This window comes from Artemia sp. Qi Xiang Cuo, chromosome 3, assembly GCF_049724085.1.
Source record: "Artemia sp. Qi Xiang Cuo chromosome 3, ASM4972408v1, whole genome shotgun sequence".
NCBI lineage: Eukaryota > Metazoa > Arthropoda > Branchiopoda > Anostraca > Artemiidae > Artemia > Artemia sp. Qi Xiang Cuo.
Window position 1 is genome coordinate 25,024,665 of NC_142796.1, and position 19,078 is coordinate 25,043,742.

A 19,078-nucleotide genomic window follows, 5' to 3' on the forward strand; every position below is an offset into this window, starting at 1 on the left:
TCTTTTTTGATACTTTTTTGTGGGGGGCCAAGATTGTTCTTTTTTTCGTCACAATACAACGTCACAATAACAATAATTTTTTTGTGGGGGGGGGGTTTACACAAAAACTTAAAAAAACTCATACAAAAACATTAAATGTAGACTTTGTTACTCCCTGTTGTACCATCAATATTGCAAATATTACAATGTTTGCCCAAGAATATTACAATTTGATCTTGTTTTGCCCCCTCTCCCCCCCACCCCCCTAGATCTGGCCCAATCTTGGCCCAAACTTAAGAAGAGAGCAAAAACTCTTTTTTCTTTTGACGTCATCAAAAACTCCTTTTCTTCCCTCCAATCGTGTATGTGCCGGAGTCAGACTTCATGAATCAGTTTTTAAACTATGTTGTCAGAGGCAAGGCCGTATCCAGGATTTTTTTTCGGAGGGGGTTTTACTAAAAAAAAAAATTTTTTGTGGGGGGGGGGTTTACACAAAAACTTAAAAAAACTCATACAAAATTTGTTTATATCCATTTTTGTTACATTTTTACGAGATATTATGTGAATCTTCTCAGTTTGAAAATTTTTATTGAGGAAAAAGGAGCCTGCTGAGAGAAATTCAAAAAAAAAATTCAAAAAGGAATTCAAAAAAAAAATTTCCAAACTAGGAATTCAAAAAAAACGAATAACTGAGAATATCAAAGAAATGCGATGGTGAGCTAGAACAATCCAGCTTCGCGTTGAAAATATGGCAAAAATACACAACCACAGATCGAAAATGATTTGTTATCTAGTGACAATCAGCACTGTACTGACCTAATAAGTACATTTAGGCTTGCAATTATTATTATGTTTGCACCAACCAAAATCCATAACTCAATGAAAAACTGTGCCTTCTTTTTTCAATGAACGAGACGACCAAATACAGTTATCTAGAATTGTCACGCTCTCGTATATACGGGACAGTCACAAAATTTCGCAACTCACTCCTGTATTAATATTGGTCCCTGCTTGAGACAGCCAACATGCAGCGATGTAAAATAGCTTTGTATTGGCAAAAAGCAATCATCAACCAAGCCTTATTATCCCACCTTTTCCTCAATGCCTACCTCTATAACCCCTAAAAATATAAGATTATCCCTCTATTACTGGAGAGTATTGAATCTCTTCAAGCATTTATAACTCGTCTATGCCGACGAATTAAATCCATTTTCAATTATTGCAGACAATTATCTGCTAGCATCAGCGAAGGATAATGACTCTTGAGCATATCATAAAAACTTATTCAATTTCGGCAGCTTTTAGTCATATTTTGATCATGTCAAGAGTAAATCAGTACACCTCACATTTAGTGGACTATTTGAATTTTATCCTTCCATAGTAAACAAGGACACAATTGAGGATGAGTGGACGGCGAGATTTGCTGTTAGCGACCTCATATTATCTTCACCAAGTTTTCAAAAATGCTGGACATGAAATGATATAGACATTATTGGCTAATCGGGTACACGTGTTATTCGACATAAGCTATAGCTTCCATAAAAAAAAGTCTGGTTTAAAAAGTGTTACCTTTTTTTACTGTGTAAACGGTTACCGTACAAATAATCTACAAATAATAACTAAATAAAAAGAAGGAATCATAACAAAATACCATTTAGAACATGTGCGAGCACCATAAAACTAGAAAGGGTTTAAACTTATAAAATAGCCAAAATATCCAATAGCTGCTGAAAAATCTAATGGAATCAAGGCTTGCGTTATTTAAAGTATGTATTATCTATACTTTCAACAGAAGCCAGTGATCCAGCCATACCATTCGCCATAGACCTTCTACAAGCCTCCTGGAGATCGGGTCCGGTCCTACAGCAAGCTGAGACTGAGTGAGATTCTTCATTCTATGAAACAAGTACCATCTAACTTAGTTAGCTCCCTCAACAAGTCCTGCACTATGGTTTATAGTTGAATATGAATGCCCTCTTCTTGCAGGAAATCATGAAACCCTGCTGGCAGGGCAATAAGATTAGGAATGTAATACCAATGAGATACCATTGCAATTTCTAAGCAAGAGGTTTGTATTAGTCTCAGCGGTTGTTTTTAAACAATTATATCCACAACCTCCCCTCTGGCAATCTATCCCGAATAATAGCACCGTTGGCAAAAAAACATGTCAAACACAAAAAAATGTAATCAGAGGACCAATCTACCAAAGGATATGCCTCGTACTGAGTACGTAATGAACATCTTTGTCAGAAACCACGATTCAATTTGAAACAGTTTCCCGAGGGACTTATTCTTAAAAACCCGTCTGCTGAATACTCCTAAAGGAAATTCAATAAACACAATTCACGAGTTTAGAAGACTCTAGGTAAATTAAATAAAAAAAGCAAGTTTTTTTAACTGAAAGTAAGGAACGACGTTAAAACTTAAAACGAACAGAAATTATTCCGTATATGAAGGGGCTGTCCCTCCTCAACGCCTCGCTCTTTACGCTAAAGTTTTTTTATTGTTTAAAAAAATAGAGTTGTGAGAAAGTCAAACTTTAGCGTAAAGAGCAAGGCCTTGAGGAGGGGACACTCCCCTTCATATACGGAACAATTTCTTTTCGTTTTAAGTTTTTACGTCGTTCATTACTTTCAGTTAAAACAAACTTATTGTTTTTATTTAATTTTTGAACGTTTTTAAATTAATGAAGGTTTTGATTTTGGCTTACCGTACATGAATAATTAAAACAAAATTTGAATATTATATTTGGTTAAATGGCTTTCTCGAAACTTGTTTAATTTTATTTACGAACGTTTTTATTAGTAATAAATATACGTAACTTAGAATTAACTTACGTAACGACCTTCTATATTCATAAATTTTTAACACGTATATTAGGGGGTTCGCCCCCTAGTCAATACCCTGCTCTTTAAACTATAGTTCGAATTTTTTTTCCAGTTCTTTAAAAACGACCTCTTAATCACAATCAGTTGATCAGTTGAAAAACTTGTTTTTTTTATTTAATTCCTGATCTTTTTCTTTAATAATGCTGGGAAATCCGGCGCCCCCTTCATAGCAATGTCCCTTCCCCCATGAAAACTTCCTTCATGGAAAGATCCTTCCATATAGCCCCCGACCCTCTCCTTCCCCCACCTACCAGAAAAAATCTCCTCTGAAAAAGTCTGTATACTTCCCAATAACCAATACTATATGTTAACATTGAGTAAAGTTCATAACTTTCAGCCCTCCCCTGGGGACTTTGGGGAATCAAGTCATCCTAAAAGACATTTTTATCATATTTTCGACCATGCTGAACAAAATGGCTATCTCAAAATTTTGATCGGGTGACTTTGGGAAAAAAATGAGCGTGGGAGGGGGCCTAGTTGCCCTCCATTTTTTTTGTCACTTAAAAAGAGCACTAGAACTTTTAATTTCCGTTCCAATGAGCCCTCCCACGATATTCTAGGACCACCGGGTCAATACGATCACCCCTGGGGAAAAGAAAAAACAAACAAACAAAAAAACAAAACGAATAAACACGCATCCGTGATCTTTCTTCCGGCAAAAAATGGAAAATTCCACATTTTTGCAGATAGGAGCTTGAAACCTCTACAGCAGGGTTCTCTGATACGCTGAATATGATGGTGTGATTTTCATTAAGGTTCTATAACTTTTAGGGGTCTTTCCCCCTTTTTTCGAAAATCAGCCAAATTTTCTCAGGCACGTAACTTCTGATGGGTAAGATTAAACTTAATGAAACTTATATATTTGAAATCAGAATTAAAATCTGATTCTTTTGATGTATCTATTGGTATCAAAATCCCGTTTTTTAGAGTTTCGGTTACCATTGAGCCGGGTCGCTCCTTACTTACAGTTCGTTACCACGAACTGTTTGATAAGAAGTTGAGAAGTGACAAACTACTCGTTGTTGTTTTACAACTCAAATAAGGGTGATATAAAAATTTAGATAAGCTGGATTTTTTCTAATCGTTTCCTATGGCTTTTGCCCAGGATCTTAAACTAAGATATACATTATTACCTCTGTTTCAGCCCATTGTTTCTGTGCAGTATTACGAGAGTGGTGAATTAAAATTGAACCATTTGCATCAACCTTCTGATCACTTGCAACAGTTGCAAGGGATTCCACTTTTTCTAACAGCGGGAACAGTACCTCAAAATAGACTTTATTTTAATAACATCTGAAAAAAAGAAAAATGATCTTGTAAGATAACTTAATTAAAACAATTGAAGTAAACTACTGATTATCATTTTATACCCTTCGTAACTTGAAAACGATAATATTGGCAATAAACTGCAAAAGGCTGAACAGCATTAATTTTCAGGGAGGGGGACTATGTTACACGCCTAAGATTTATCATTATTATTCTTACTCTTGTAGCACCTTTCGTATTTCATTCTTGCTTGATTGTTCTTTCAAATCCTAGCAATGTAACAAAGGCGAAAATTGGAGAAAAAAGGGAAACATTAGGAAATAACTAAGTTCAAATTTCTACCGTTGATTATTCTGTATTCATTCATAGGCTACATATTGATTTGGTCTATTGAGAGGCAAGCTCAAGAAACTAAGTCTGGAGACTTCTATTGAAGGACTAATTAAATTATTATGAATGTAGTAATGGAAGGTAAATATTGAGATTAGCTTGATATTACCCTTAGCGGATCATACCCTTAATAGGTCTATCTTTAAGCAATCATGCCTTTAAGAGATCATACCTGTCTATACCTGGCTCTTTGCCCTCCCCACTACCCCACTGCGGTTATATTTGGATTTGATACACCATTACGTGTGTATAATTGTAAATATACTATTTTTTTATATAGAGGATTACGATAATTATGAAAATTAACTCTAAGACGAGAATTTAAAAAAAGAGGAATATTATTTGAGATACCTCCATTTAGATAGCCATTTCAAGCGAATAACTGGGTATTACTTCCATGTTAAGATAAACTAGATTTAAGTTGCTTGGCAACGTCAAGCGTTGCAGCAGGTTAGTAACACTGGCTTTATTTCTTCATCATCAATTAATCACAGTATCTGTGAACCCCTTACATCTTTTAAAAAGCTATATTCCATGAAGAATTTGTTCTTCATAAGAAAAACGATGACAAGTTTATAAGAAGAGGTCTCAAAATACTCTATCCGTTAAAAACAAACTTCATTTTTTCTAATTCGCGGCCCAGTCATGTTACTTTTTAACGTCGGTATGAAAACAAGATATTGATGCATTAGTTTGTCTTGAAAAATAAAATGTTAGCAATTCTCTGTTATCATAGGCAGCGCGACAGCGCTGCTTTAGTAAAGAACGATATTGGCACAATGCATTATTTTTTTTTTTTTTGTTCTTAGATAAGGGCACTTTGTATCGTAGGAGTTGTCGTAGAAACTTCGAAAAGGGCTTATTTGATTGGAAATTAGAGCGGATTGTACCCTTTTTAATAGGAAGAAGTGATTGGAGGGCAACTAACACCCTTTCCACATCCACCATTCCCCAAACACATCCAATCAAAATTTTGAGTTAGCCATTTTGTTCAATGTAGTTGAAAAATTTTGAAACTAAGTCTTTGAGGAGGACACTCCACCCCACAGTCCTCAGGGCAAGGATTGTAATTTATACACTGGGGGCATATAAGGTTTTTATTGAAAGCGTTGTCGTAGAAACATAAAAAAAGGCTCATTCAATTGAAAATTCAAAGGGCTAGTGCCTTTTTTAATACTAGAAAGTGATTGGAGGACAAACAAACCAACTCTCACGCTCACCATTTCCCCAAACACATTCAATCATAATTTTGAGATATCAATTTTGTTCAATGCAGTTAAAAAGTTTTGGAAATTAAGTATTTGAGGATGATAACTCACTAAGAGCCCTCGGGGCAAGGATTGTAAGCTAAGCCCTCGGCACATATAAGGTTTTTATAGAAAACGCTATCGTAGAAACTTCAAAACGGGCTCATTTGATTGGTAATAGAAAGGGCTAGTCCCCTTTTTTATAGTCGAAAGTGATTGTAGGGCAGCTGGCCCTTCTCTCACGCCCACCATTTTCCCAAACCCATCAAATCATAATTTTGAGACAGCCATTTTGTTCTACGTAGTTGTAAGTTCTGGAAATTATGTCTTTGAGGATGACAGTCCCCCCACATCCCTCAGGGCAAGGGTTATAAGTTTTGCACTTAGGGCATATAAGGTTTTTTTTATAGAAAGCGTTTCCGTAGAAAATTCAAAAAGGCCGCATTTAAATGGATATTTAAATAATAGTAGACAATTTTTGGATGGAAACTAACCCCCCCCCTTTCACATCCACCATTTCCTGGTATACGAATTTTTTTTTAATGTTTTCCCTTTTATAACTTTAAGAAATCAAAATTAATTAATAATTTAAGGAATAAATATCAGCATATTTATATTAAACTGACAATGCACATTTTTTTTTTTCATTAAATTCATTTGAATTCTTTTCAGTAAAGTAAAAACTATATTCTGGCTTTTAGAAAGCATGGGGTTTAGAACCCTATTCATATTAATTTCTGCTCATATTGTGAGTTTGACTCTTTTAGTTATTTTAATTTCTAATTGTTTTGGGTTTCATTTATTTATTGATACTGATTTGTGGTAGCTATATACTTGGTAGATTATTTGTTTCTATTTTTGTTCATTTTTGGTTTAATGGAGTTCTTTTCTTTTTTTGAAAAACTTATTTTATAAAAAGTTTTTATAATTAATTTCTTAAAATGTAGAATGCACAAGCTAAGGTTATGTTCATTTTCCTCAAAACATAATACCTTTTATTTTTTAAAATTAAATTCGAATTACCAAGTAATTACCGAGTAAATCATCTACTGTTTACAGCAAAACAGTGGCTACGTTGCTTTCTTATTTAAAATCATTGCATAACCACTTGTAAAGAGAGTCCTGCTTTCTAGGGCTATATTTAGAGAAAGGATGAGACGGCTAGGACACATTCTGCGGATGAAGGATAACAGATTGCCAAAGATTGTCCTTGTCGACCAACCGACTACGACCAAACGAAAAGGAGGTCGTCCCCAGTTGGAAGGATGTCATAAGACAAGATTTAAGGGAAATAAGAATTTCCTGGGAGGGTGTAAAGAAGGAGTTGAAGTTGGAAGGGTGTAATCAACGGTTGAAATTTGAACTTAGTTATTTCCTAATGTTTGCTTTTTTTCTCCAATTTTCGCCTTTGTTACACTGCTAGGATTTGAAAGAACAATCAAGCAAGAATGAAATACGAAAGGTGCTACAAGAGTAAGAATAATAATGATAAATCTTAGGCGTGTAACATAGTCCCCCTCCCTGAAAATTAATGCTGTTCAGCCTTTTGCAGTTTATTGCCAATATTATCGTTTTCAAGTTACGAAGGGTATAAAATGATAATCAGTAGTTTACTTCCATTGTTTTGATTAAGTAATCTTACAAGATCCTATTTCTTTTTTTTAGATGTTATTAAAATAAAGTCTATTTTGAGGTACTGTTCCCGCTGTTAGAAAAAGTGGAATCCCTTGCAACTGTTGCAAGTGATCAGAAGGTTGATGCAAATGGTTCAATTTTAATTCACCGCTCTCGTAATACTGCACAGAAACAATGGGCTGAAACAGAGGTAATAATGTATATCTTAGTTTAAGATCCTGGGCAAAAGCCATAGGAAACAATTAGAAAAAATCCAGCTTATCTAAATCTTTATATAACCCTTATTTGAGTTGTAAAACAACAACGAGTAAAATGTCGCAATTGTGATGAATGAACTAAAAAGTTCATGTGAGTGATCTTTGCCAGGGACATTCATCGCAATCAGTACATAAGCCTACACAAGTGACACAACCAGTATTACTTGCAACTAGCATAATTTGAACTAAGTCAATCCGCAGTGACAAAAGATTTCTTATGACAGCCTTCATGGTGCTGGCCTGAGATCAGTGTCTAGTTTGTCACTTCTCAACTTCTTATTTACCTAGAGTCTTCTAAATTCGTGAATTGTGTTTATTGAATTTCCTTTAGGAGTATTCAGCAGACGGGTTTTTAAGAATAAGTCCCTCGGGAAACTGTTTCAAATTGAATCGTGGTTTCTGACAAAGATGTTCATTACGTACTCAGTACGAGGCATATCCTTTGGTAGATTGGTCCTCTGATTACATTTTTTTGTGTTTGACATGTTTTTTTGCCAACGGTGCTATTATTCGGGATAGATTGCCAGAGGGGAGGTTGTGGATATAATTGTTTAAAAACAACCGCTGAGACTAATACAAACCTCTTGCTTAGAAATTGCAATGGTATCTCATTGGTATTACAGTCCTAATCTTACTGCCCTGCCAGCAGGGTTTCATGATTTCCTGCAAGAAGAGGGCATTCATATTCAACTATAAACCATAGTGCAGGACTTGTTGAGGGAGCTAACTAAGTTAGATGGTACTTGTTTCATAGAATGAAGAATCTCACTCAGTCTCAGCTTGCTGTAGGACCGGACCCGATCTCCAGGAGGCTTGTAGAAGGGCTATGGCGAATGGTACGGCTGGATCACTGGCTTCTGTTGAAAGTATAGATAATACATACTTTAAATAACGCAAGCCTTGCTCCCTTAGTAATTATTCTGTTTCCAAAATTTAATAGACTTCTATTAATTAATTCTGATTTATCACCTTTTTAAATTTCACTTACATCATTATGTTTTGAAGAAAACTGTGGCTCAAAATTGCAAGTCCTAGTTGTAATTTATTTGTACATAAAATAAGTACCAATTTGTCTCCATTTTCGATATATCCTTATTTATCTTTCCTTGAATTTCGAGCCTCTTTTTTGATTTTTTTTGTTCATGACATGTCTCTAAATGGTAATAAATATTTCATTTCGGTAACTGCCGAATAATTATTTAGCTGTGTAATTACGTCATTTCGCGACTGAACATGTGCAACAACTGAGAAAATGATACATACCACGCCAATTATATTCCTTGCGCCTCGACCATTGCTCGGAGTACAAGTTGTCAGGGCAGACAAATTGTTAAAATCCCACTTTCTTTTTAATGAGAGAAAGTGATTTTATCTCCATAGTTGAGAAGATGAATCATGCACTTATTACGTGAAACACACTCATTTCCAAAGTTGTATAGAGGGAAAAGGGGAGAACCTTGTCTCAGGACAGCAATTTAGCTGATGAATTAATTATATGAAAATTCCCTAAACAATAGAAAGAATCGCACTTTTGGAGTTGGTACACGTGTCGAGGTATGCCCCCTAAGTCTCTGTTGCTTTCCAACTAAGCAGTGATAAACATATGTCTGAAAAATGAATGAATTTATAAAAACTATGATAGATCTCTGGAATTTTGTGATAAACATTTCCCGGATAATGGAATTTTCACGAAAAATCTTCATTTTTTAGTTATCTTTATAGGATAATTCTCAATTTTGGATTTTTATATTAATGTAAATTTTCCTTCGTTTCATTTCAGGTTCTTACCCTATCTGGTGTTTCTCGTGTATTCAATAGTAAGCGACCCCTCCTTCACCAGCTGGGAGATTTTGAGAATGGATGGACACTACTCTTAAAACACATCGAAAAAAGTGCTCTGAGCCGAAACACAGAAGTCTCCTTATCTGCTCTAAAATCCTTACAAGAACTTTTATTAATAAATACAAAAACTGGTGAAATGGGTGATAATCAGTGGTTACAAGCTTGGAGAATAACTATAAATATTGGTTTGTCTGTGACAACACCGTCAGATAATAAAGAACTTTTTGTTCCAAGTCAACAATTTTTAACATCATTGGTTCTGGTTTACCCTGCTCTATTTAAACATATCAAACAAAAGTAAGTCATCCTTCGAAAATAAATAAGTGCATTTACAGGTAGTGTTTTTGATCAGTTTTGCTTGCTAAAACACCCTAAAAACGCAAAAATAAACGTATATATTAGCAAAAAGACGTGTGATATTAACTAAAAAAGGTTTCGTGGGGAGTGTTTAACGCTTCCTTCCACACAGAAGTATATTTTCGGAGTTCATTTTCAGAGGGTAGCACAGCTTTCAAGCTATTTTTGTTTAACATGGGAAAATGACACATATACCAGACCCTAATTAAAGACAGGTTTACGGCGGTCGCTGCCAATAAATTCAGAAGTTTTTCATTACGATTTAAGTATGGTCAATGCACATGCTGGTCGAAGTGAAAATTGATGATCGTTGTACTGTACACCAAAGTTGACCTTGATTGGAGTTCAGCATAACTCGAGAAATGTGAACTTCTTTTCCAGATTTTTTCCACAGTGATTATTTTTGCTTAATTACGTTACTAGATAATTTAGTAACAGCTTGGCGTGTTCCATTATACAGGCGTTTTCAGCTAGTTAAGCGTGTTCATTACAGCTAGGCGTGTTACATTACACATGTCCTCTGAAGTATCTTAATTACGCATAAGCATAATTATTGTATTTTTTGCTTTTTTTAAGTCATGGGGTAGCAAATCTGCCATCTAGGTGTAATTGAGAACTTCTGGTGTGAATTCCATTTTTCCGTCCTGTTTACCCTTCACTTAATTATAACTTTTACAGGATTCGTATTTTCCTAGGAGGCGATTGACAATTTTTGTGTTTTCTTTACTTACTTCTTTGTTGAGGGGAGCTAAAATAACGAATTCCATTGTAATTTTGGTTTGCAAGACAATAACTGGACATTTCCACAATTAGATTACTGCTAGAAATCATATCTTCAGGTAATTTGATTTCATTTAAGTATTTTTTTGGAAGATTCCCATTTCACAGGTCTAGGATTTACTTTTTAATGTTTTTCAAACCAAGGCTTTATTGCACAGTAGAAATTTACCACAATAAAGTAACCTAACACTCAAGGTTTGGTCACCGCTTGATGCAGCTTTTAATGCTCTTTTCCACTACAAATCTTTAAAAAAGAGTAAATGAAATGATTGATAGCTTAAAATTGACACTTCAAATATCTCTCTACAGTGTTGCCGATGTGCTAGCTAAGTAGCTATTGGTGGCAGCTGAGGGGGTTATGTTCCCGTTCTATTAATTTTAATCTTTTATAGGTTTGGAATTTTTATGGAGCCTGATTTTAGAAAAGGCCCCTTTTTTGTTTTTTTATTAGGAAATAAAAAAAAAAAAACCACATGCAACTTTTGGTGCCATTTACACTTTATGATACCGTTATTAGTTTTATTTTATATAAATAATTTAGATATAGAAATTTGCTTTTAAATGAGCCCTTAAACAGCTGTCTATAATGTTGCACTAGTCTACTAGTTCTGTTTAGTCAGTAGACGATTTGTGAATAATTAAAAATTAATTAACATTAATTTACACTGAAGTCAATAGAAGCTTTATAACTATCAATCTCATAACTAGGGATAATGTTAATTAGACTAAAAACACCGAAAAATCTAAAGCAATTGATATTGCCTCTTCTCTCTTGAAGAGACCCTTACTAGGTGGCAGCTACCGCGGCAACCTCGATTGGCATCTTCTATAAAGACAATTATGTGTTACTATTGGCCGAAGTTCGTTTTTTCTAGGTTTAAGCTACCGCTGTAACCACGATCACGCACATAGCTTGATATAGTAAAGAACGAACCTCAGTTGCAAAGTACATCATCACATAATTATGCTGTTGAGTGATTTGTTGGTTGTAACCTACGATTATGATGTGTTTCATTATCTTGCTTATGAAGATGTAGTTTTTGTCAAAAAAATTCCTTTTATTTACTTTTCTGTTAATTACAATAGTACATAGATGTAGCAATTTCCTTTAAAATGAGCCCTTAAACAGCTCTCTATATGTTCCAGTGTCCCGCTTACGGTGGAGAAGAAAAAAGAAAAGAAAAAAGAGAGCACATCAGTGTTACCCATGACGATTCCGGAGGTGTACTTTTTTTTCGATCCGATGCTATTTTTTAGGGGGCCTCAAAATATTTTTCGAAACCCGTTTAAAATTAGTTTCAAAATAATGTTTTACCATTAAGACTAACTTAGATAATGGTTACCATTCCTGAATAAGCCAGAAATGCAATTTTTCTCAATTGCCATTTTTTTTAAACGTGCAGTTTAATTTTTGGCTACTATAAGCCGTCGTTCATCCTTTACTAGGTTGCTTCTACGATTGGGACAAATCCAGATTGACTGTTTCTTCTCAATTTTTTAACATGCCGGTGCGATATCTAACTATTATGGAGTCTGGCTACATCTTTCACATACTTAGCAATGTTATCTATAGCATCCATTTCACACTTCCTTAATTCATATTTTAACGCTTTCTCCACTTTCCTTAGATGCCTCTTATCTTCATATGATCTATGATCGCTCTAAATATCTCTAGTATAGCTCCCTCCTCCTCTCTACCAAACTTAAAATATTCTCACTAATATTCCTAGCTGCGTTTCTAACTTTGCTCCCTAAGACACCATCTACGAATTCTATTTTCCTAAAATCATTCCATCCATCTCCTACGTTGTTCGATTGTTAGACTCTCTGGTTTATTATTCAATTGTTCCTGGAAAATTTCTAACAAATTATCATCCTGGAGTTTACGAACGTCTTAACTTCCCGAAAGGTGGTTGCCCTTCCTAAATTCCAGCTTGGATTAGCCCTAGACTCAACTAGATGATGATTTATACTTTTAACTTCAATAACAGCACTCCTATATATTCTGTCAATCATCTGTTCATTAAAGCATAATCAATGAGGTTAGCTGTCTTACCATCACGTGAATACCATGTTAACTTATAGTCTATTTATGATCAAATACTGTATTGGTTATAACTAGATTGGTTTATCTGCAAAATTGCAGCAATCTATACCGTTGCTATTTTCTTTTTCCATATTAAATTTACCTAGGTTTGGATATCATCTATCCCTATTTCTACCGACCTATGCATTAAAATCTCCTAAACAAATTACTAATTACTATATTTCTACCTAGGATCCTGTCTTTTTGTTACTGCATCTGTAAGTAAAATTAATCTGAGTCACTATTGTCTAATCAGTCGGTTCTACAGGGGATATACTACCATGACTGATACCCTGCACATTATAGTCGTAAAATAAATAACTAGAATTCTATTATTAATACATTCCCTGCTTGTGCACCCAATCTTTCCTGCCTAAGTAAATAAACTCTATATCATCTAATCTCATGTTTCCTACACTTGGGATATGAGTTTTTGTAACTTCTAACAAGTCCTGTTCAAAGCACGTAAATTCGTACAGTCAAAATACCATATGTTGTATTTTAAGATTGTAACATTCCTAGTTGTAATTTTCATATTATTTGAGTTATTGAAATTAGTGTGGCCTCAGGAAAAACAATGGTCCCGAAACCAACCCAGAACGAGGAGTAGCACATCTTCTCAAGTCCACACGAAGCACTTAGGCCGGCTTAGAACCGGACAGCAAAAAGTCCTTGGGACCTCCAGCATCAATTTAGGCTTTGGGCTCATATTGGTTACAACATGGTTTTCCATATTTGACAATGTTCTTCTATCAACAAGAGTCTAAATTTTGCACAAGTAATATGAAACCTATTATGTCCGAAGCATTATATATTCGTGCCTACTAGTATTATACTACTATGGCAAGGAAGAGGATTTTCAGCCCCCCCCCCCAAAAAAAAACAAACACAAAAATAAACAAAACGCTGATGGATTGTCCATAAATCAAAAGACAGTGCAAAGGCTGTGTCGCACCGATCTTCAACGTCCCCTGTGGTTCTTGGCAGCAACGTTTCTGGTTAGCAAATATGTGAAAGGTCTTATTTAACGCTAGTATGAGGCCACGGAAGCTGGATTTCCCTTTCGGACATAGGGACGGAGGAAGGAGCTTGTGACGGACCTGAGACCCCAAGCCATCTATAAGCTCCAGAACAGCTCCAACTATTTATTCCCAGCCTGTACTCGCCAGGATATTCGCCCAGGCGTTCAGTTACGCTGTTTATTGACACTCCTTATTTTAGTTTTATGCTTTTTGCTGTCCCTAATCACTCGTTTGTTATTCGCTAGCAATGTATGACAGTGCAGTCCTATCACCATTCGATGTGTCTTTTATGCTCTCTTTAAATATAAAACTACAAAAGCACGTTGAGAAGATCAAGATCGTTGAATTGAGCCATTAAACACATCTCTACGATGTTGCAGTAGCCTGCTAGTTCTGTTAGTTCGCAGAAAATTTACGAAACTTATTGGCTGGGAGTGGGAGTATACAAAAAAGGGAAGTATAGACCTCAAGCTTAGGATATTCGATTATTGAGATATTGACGTTGCCATTTTAATGCTTCCGAACCTTTCCACTCCAGAAATTGCACCTAAAGTGCCATTTTTGTGTACAACCCGGCACAGTATAATGGCGTTAGTAAGTCTAGTTTACAAATAAAAAGCCTTAGATTAACTTTTAAACGAGCCTTTTAACATATTTCAATGATAATGAAGTGTCCCACTAACAACAGAGAAGAAAAACGAAAAAGAAGAAGAAAGCCATCGGTGGCTTCTTTTTTCTTAATTAACTCGTGCTTAGCAAGGATTTTGCTTATTAATTTCGTCAGCATCAGAGTTGTATCAAAGGCTATAGCCTTTGATACAAATAAGTGTAAGGTGCATTCGGAAATTGTCGAAAGAGAATGTTTTTTTAAGGTAATTTAACTTTGTGTACCCTATTGGTTCCAAATGGGGACTGTTTTATGGAGAACATTAATTTAGCATTTTGTAGTTACCCTCAGTACCAGAAATGACTATGGACTCCCTAAAAGTCCCTGCAGACTGGGACTACTGCAGGGTTTTTTGGACCATGGTGATTCCATTTGTGTACTTTCTGTTTGGATCCGACGTCATTTTTTAGGGCGGGGGAGGGGGGTCTCAGGCTTCTTTCGAAATCTCTGTAAATGTATTATTGCAATAGCATTTTACTATCAAGATTGATCCAAATAATAGTAACCATTCCTGAATAAGGTGCGAATTGCCATTTTTTCTCAGTAGATATTTTTTTTAATTTTTTAAACTTTTGGCTACTATGGGCCGTGGTTCGCTCTTTACTGGGTTGTGGCTATTCCCACATCCATGATCTCTTGCAAAGTTTTCCATGTGAGTAAAAACAGCTTCTTTATTTTACCATTGAGGGCTCAGGCTAGAATAAGACTAAGCTCTACATTGCTACTGGAATATGGTAGAACTTCTAGCCAAAGATTACACGTAACTTTCAGTACCCAAAATTCACATAGGGTACCTGTTAGCATAGATTCCAAATTTTCCAACATTATAATTTAAAACGTGAAAATGCAAGCCTCCTGACTACTGCCATTAATGAAGCTGCTGTATAAGAATAATTTTAACTCTTAATGCAAGAATAAAAGGAGAATCCATTTCTACTAGCAAAAGATTTCTTACCACCCTCCAGAATTTTTTTAGATCTCCATATCCGTGGGTTTTGGCTCTTAATCAATTATTAAATAAAAAAAAACAAGTTTTTTAAACTGAAAGTAAGGAGCGACATTAAAACTTAAAACAAACAGAAATTATTCTGTATATGAAAGGGGCTGATCCCTCCTCAACGCCTCGCTCTTTACCCTAAAGTTTTGTATTGTTTTAAAAAATAAAGTTGTGGGACAGAGTCAAACTTTAGCGTAAAGAGCGAGGCGTTGAGGAGGGATCAGCCCTTTTCATACACGGAATAATTTCTGTTCGTTTTAAGTTTTAATGTCGCTCCTTACTTTCAGTTTAAAAAACTTGTTTTTTTTAATTTAATTTCTGATCGTTTTTTAGTTAATGCAGCTTTTATTTTGGCTCGCCGTCATTGAATAAGAAAACAAAATTTGTATAAAAATTTTACTTTTCTTTTGCTAAATGGCTGTCTCTAAAGTTGGTTCTGACGTAATTTACAAATTAACTTACGTAACGAACTTCTATATTCGTATATTTTTCTTCTGGAAAAAAATACAGAGTTGCAGATTTTTGCAGATATGAGCTTGAAACCTATGTTATAGGGTTTTCTGATACGCTGAATCTGACAGTGATTTTCATTAAAATTTTTTCACTTTTAGGGGATGTTTCCCCCCTCTTTAAAAAATCAGGTAAGTTTTTTCAGGCTCGTAGCCTTTGATGAGTAATACTAAACTTAAAAAAATTTATATATTTAGAATCAGTATTATAAGCCCCTTCTTTTGATACATTTATTGACATCAATGTTCCGTTTTTAAAAGTTTCGCTTACTATTGAGCCGTATCGCTTGTTTTTTTTTATTGTTTTTTTTTATTACGTATATGGTATTACGTATATGATGGGGTTCTCCCCTTAGTCAATACCACGCTCTTTACGTTAAAAGTTAAAAAAACTTTTTAATTCACACACCCCTGAATCACAAAGGCCGTTTAATTAGAATAGATAGCACTTTTTAAAGCAATAAAAAAAAACTGTGGCGTAAAGAGCGAGGTATTGACTTGGGGGATACCCCCTTCGTATACGTTATAATTTCTGTTCATTTTATTTTCTAATATTCCTTCTTATTTTCAGTTGAAAAAACTTGTTTTTTTTAATTTAATTTCTGATCGTTTTTAAATAATGCTTGGAAATCCAGTGCACCATTCATAGAAATATCCCTTACCCTAAAGAAATATCCTCCACGGAAAGATTCTCCCGAGTAACCCCCTCCTGCAGCCCCCCTCCCCCCCACCAAAAAAATACTTCCTGAAAATGTCTGTATACTTCCCAATAACCAATAGGCTACAATATGCAAGCAATGGGCAAAGTTCATAACTTGCAGTCCTTCCCCTGGGAACTGTGGGGGATTAAATCATCCTAAAAGACATATTTATAAGATTTTCGACTATGCTAAACAAAATGGCTATCTAAAAATTTTAATTGGGTGACTTTGAGAAGAAAATGAGCGTGGGAGGGGGTCTAGTTGCCCTCCATTTTCGGTCACTTAAAAAGGGCACTAGAACTTTTAATTTCCGTTCCAATGAGCCCTTTTACAATATTCTAGGACCACTGGGTCAATACGATTACCCCTGGGGGAAAAAAAACAAACAAACAAATAAACACGCACCCGTGATCTTTCTTCTGGCAAAAAAATGCAAAATTCCACATTTTTGTAGATAGGAGCTTGAAACCTCTACAGTAGGGTTCTCTGATACGCTGAATATGATGGTGTGAATTTTATTAAGGTTCTATAAGTTTTAGGGGTCTCTCCCCCTTTTTCGAAAATCAGCCAAATTTTCTCAGGCGCGTAACTTTTGATGGGTAAGACTAAACTTGATGAAACTTTTATATTTGAAATCAAAATTAAAATCTGATTCTTTTGATGTATCTATTGTTACCAAAATTCCAGTTTTTAGAGTTTCGGTTACCATTGAGCCGGGTCGCTCCCTACTTACAGTTTGTTACCACGAACTGTTTGAAATGAGACAGGTGCGTAAACAACGTGTAGCCTTTCTTTAGCAAAAAAAATGTAAAAGGAAACGTATGACAAAGCTATTTTTGAAATAAAGGAAAACAGTTTCTGTTGCAGAACAGACAACGAAAAACCTAATATTTGGTATACCCCGATCTTATCCTCGTTGAACATCCTAGTTAACCTATCACAGGACTCCCAATGTTTTCGACTCAATACAACACACACGGGCAACTTAAAACTGGAAGCTGAGCAATAACAGCTTAAGTTTCGTGATAACCTTAAGACATGGAGTTACATCTAGTAAAAATAAAGCGTTTGAACATTTTCATGGACAAGGACACACGCCCTTGCATATTCCTAAGTGATTGATTGTCATATTCCCTGAGATTGTCCGTATGATCTAAGGTGGATATCATCTTGCCTTCTCTTGTAAATCCTTAAAATTATAATTTATAAAATTGTACTATAAAGATGTAACCGTCTGCTTTTTTAGATTCACAACTGAAATTTTAGATAGTCTATTTGGAGTTTTAAACAACATCATATCTGTTCCCGTACATTGTGATGCGTCACCATTTGTATTGCCCCCATTACTGAAAACGTTCTGACCCCTCTACAGGAAGGAATACTCTGCTGCATAGACTGTATCCAGGTACTTTTTTTTTTATCTTTTTTAAAGCTTTTATTACATTCTAATAAAAATCTGAATCAAATGCATGCTAATCATAAGGGCACAGGTACAACCCTTAAAGAGAAGGCAATAAACAGACTTTGATGAAGCGAATAAGCGTCAAAAAGATAGAGATACGAATTTTATGTTTGCCCAACCTTTTTGGTTAAACACCCAAATAAAAAATTATACCTAGTTTTACTATATAAAATCTTTAAATTTTTTCAATACACAATCTTTATATTGAATATTTGACGCCCTAAATTTCTCAATGAATTGCAGTAGTTACGTAAAATTGATGTTTTTAGTTTTCGTAAGAATTTCCATATCGCTGGGGAAATTAGTTCAAGAGTATTGAAAATTATGCTTGGATAGATGAAGAAAACAATTAGAATGCTAAAATCTTAACAATATAACTAAAATCTATTAGCAAATACCATCCATTATGCGAAGCAACTGATCTTTCGATTGGAAACAATTTCCAAGTAGAATCTTTTGGGAATTTTGGTCTGACAGTATTTGCATTTTTATGAAAAGGATAAGATTTTTGTATTTTTACGAACCTTGGTCATTAAAGGAGAAACGCCATCTTTTCTTGTTACGCTTTTGGTTTTTAAATGTTTAATTTTAATAAGTTGCAAATTGTGTGGCAAAACGAAAATGCCCTTTTGTTTTTTATACGTTCAAAATAAACAAAAATTAGTATATTTAATACGTTTTTTCTAACCGCGTACTCTCATCTCTAGGGTAGTTTATATCCGTTAATTAGGAACATGGATATATCAATTAGTCAATTAGTTAAAACTGATTAGTTATTTAGTAGTAACAGTGTATCAATTTTTATAAGTCATTTTAAAGTTTGAGATGGGATCCCCAGCAAACTTTGAAAGATTTGTCTTGTTTTTTGTTCTTGGCAATACTTGACGGTCCAAGGGCTTTTTCTGTAAGAAAACGAAGCTACTCTGCAAAAAATAAGCGATTCATTGATATCTTGTTTAAGCAAATGTAGCTAACCATAATGCCATAAATAAT

General features: G+C 34.9%; 1 protein-coding gene across 1 annotated transcript; it reads left to right on the plus strand.

Moving 5' to 3' along the window:
• Window positions 1-1,944: 1,944 nt before the first annotated feature.
• Window positions 1,945-18,023, plus strand: LOC148953909 (protein MON2 homolog). Its single transcript, XM_089086014.1, has 4 exons — window positions 1,945-2,007; window positions 7,464-7,595; window positions 9,443-9,801; window positions 17,870-18,023. Exons 1-4 carry the CDS (start codon window positions 1,945-1,947, stop codon window positions 17,982-17,984), a joined length of 669 nt encoding a protein of 222 aa, XP_088942140.1. The 3' UTR covers window positions 17,985-18,023.
• The last annotated feature ends 1,055 nt before the right edge of the window (window positions 18,024-19,078 follow it).

What these genes read in the sequence shown, in the direction of transcription:
- LOC148953909 (XM_089086014.1), top strand. Translation starts at nt 1,945, where the DNA reads ATGAATGCCCTCTTCTTGCAGGAAATCATGAAACCCTGCTGGCAGGGC. An exon ending in AGGGCAATAAGATTAGGAAT is followed by an intron (nt 2,008 to 7,463) that starts GTAATACCAATG and finishes GTCTATTTTGAG; the next exon opens with GTACTGTTCCCGCTGTTAGA. An exon ending in TTTAAACATATCAAACAAAA is followed by an intron (nt 9,802 to 17,869) that starts GTAAGTCATCCT and finishes CTGCTTTTTTAG; the next exon opens with ATTCACAACTGAAATTTTAG.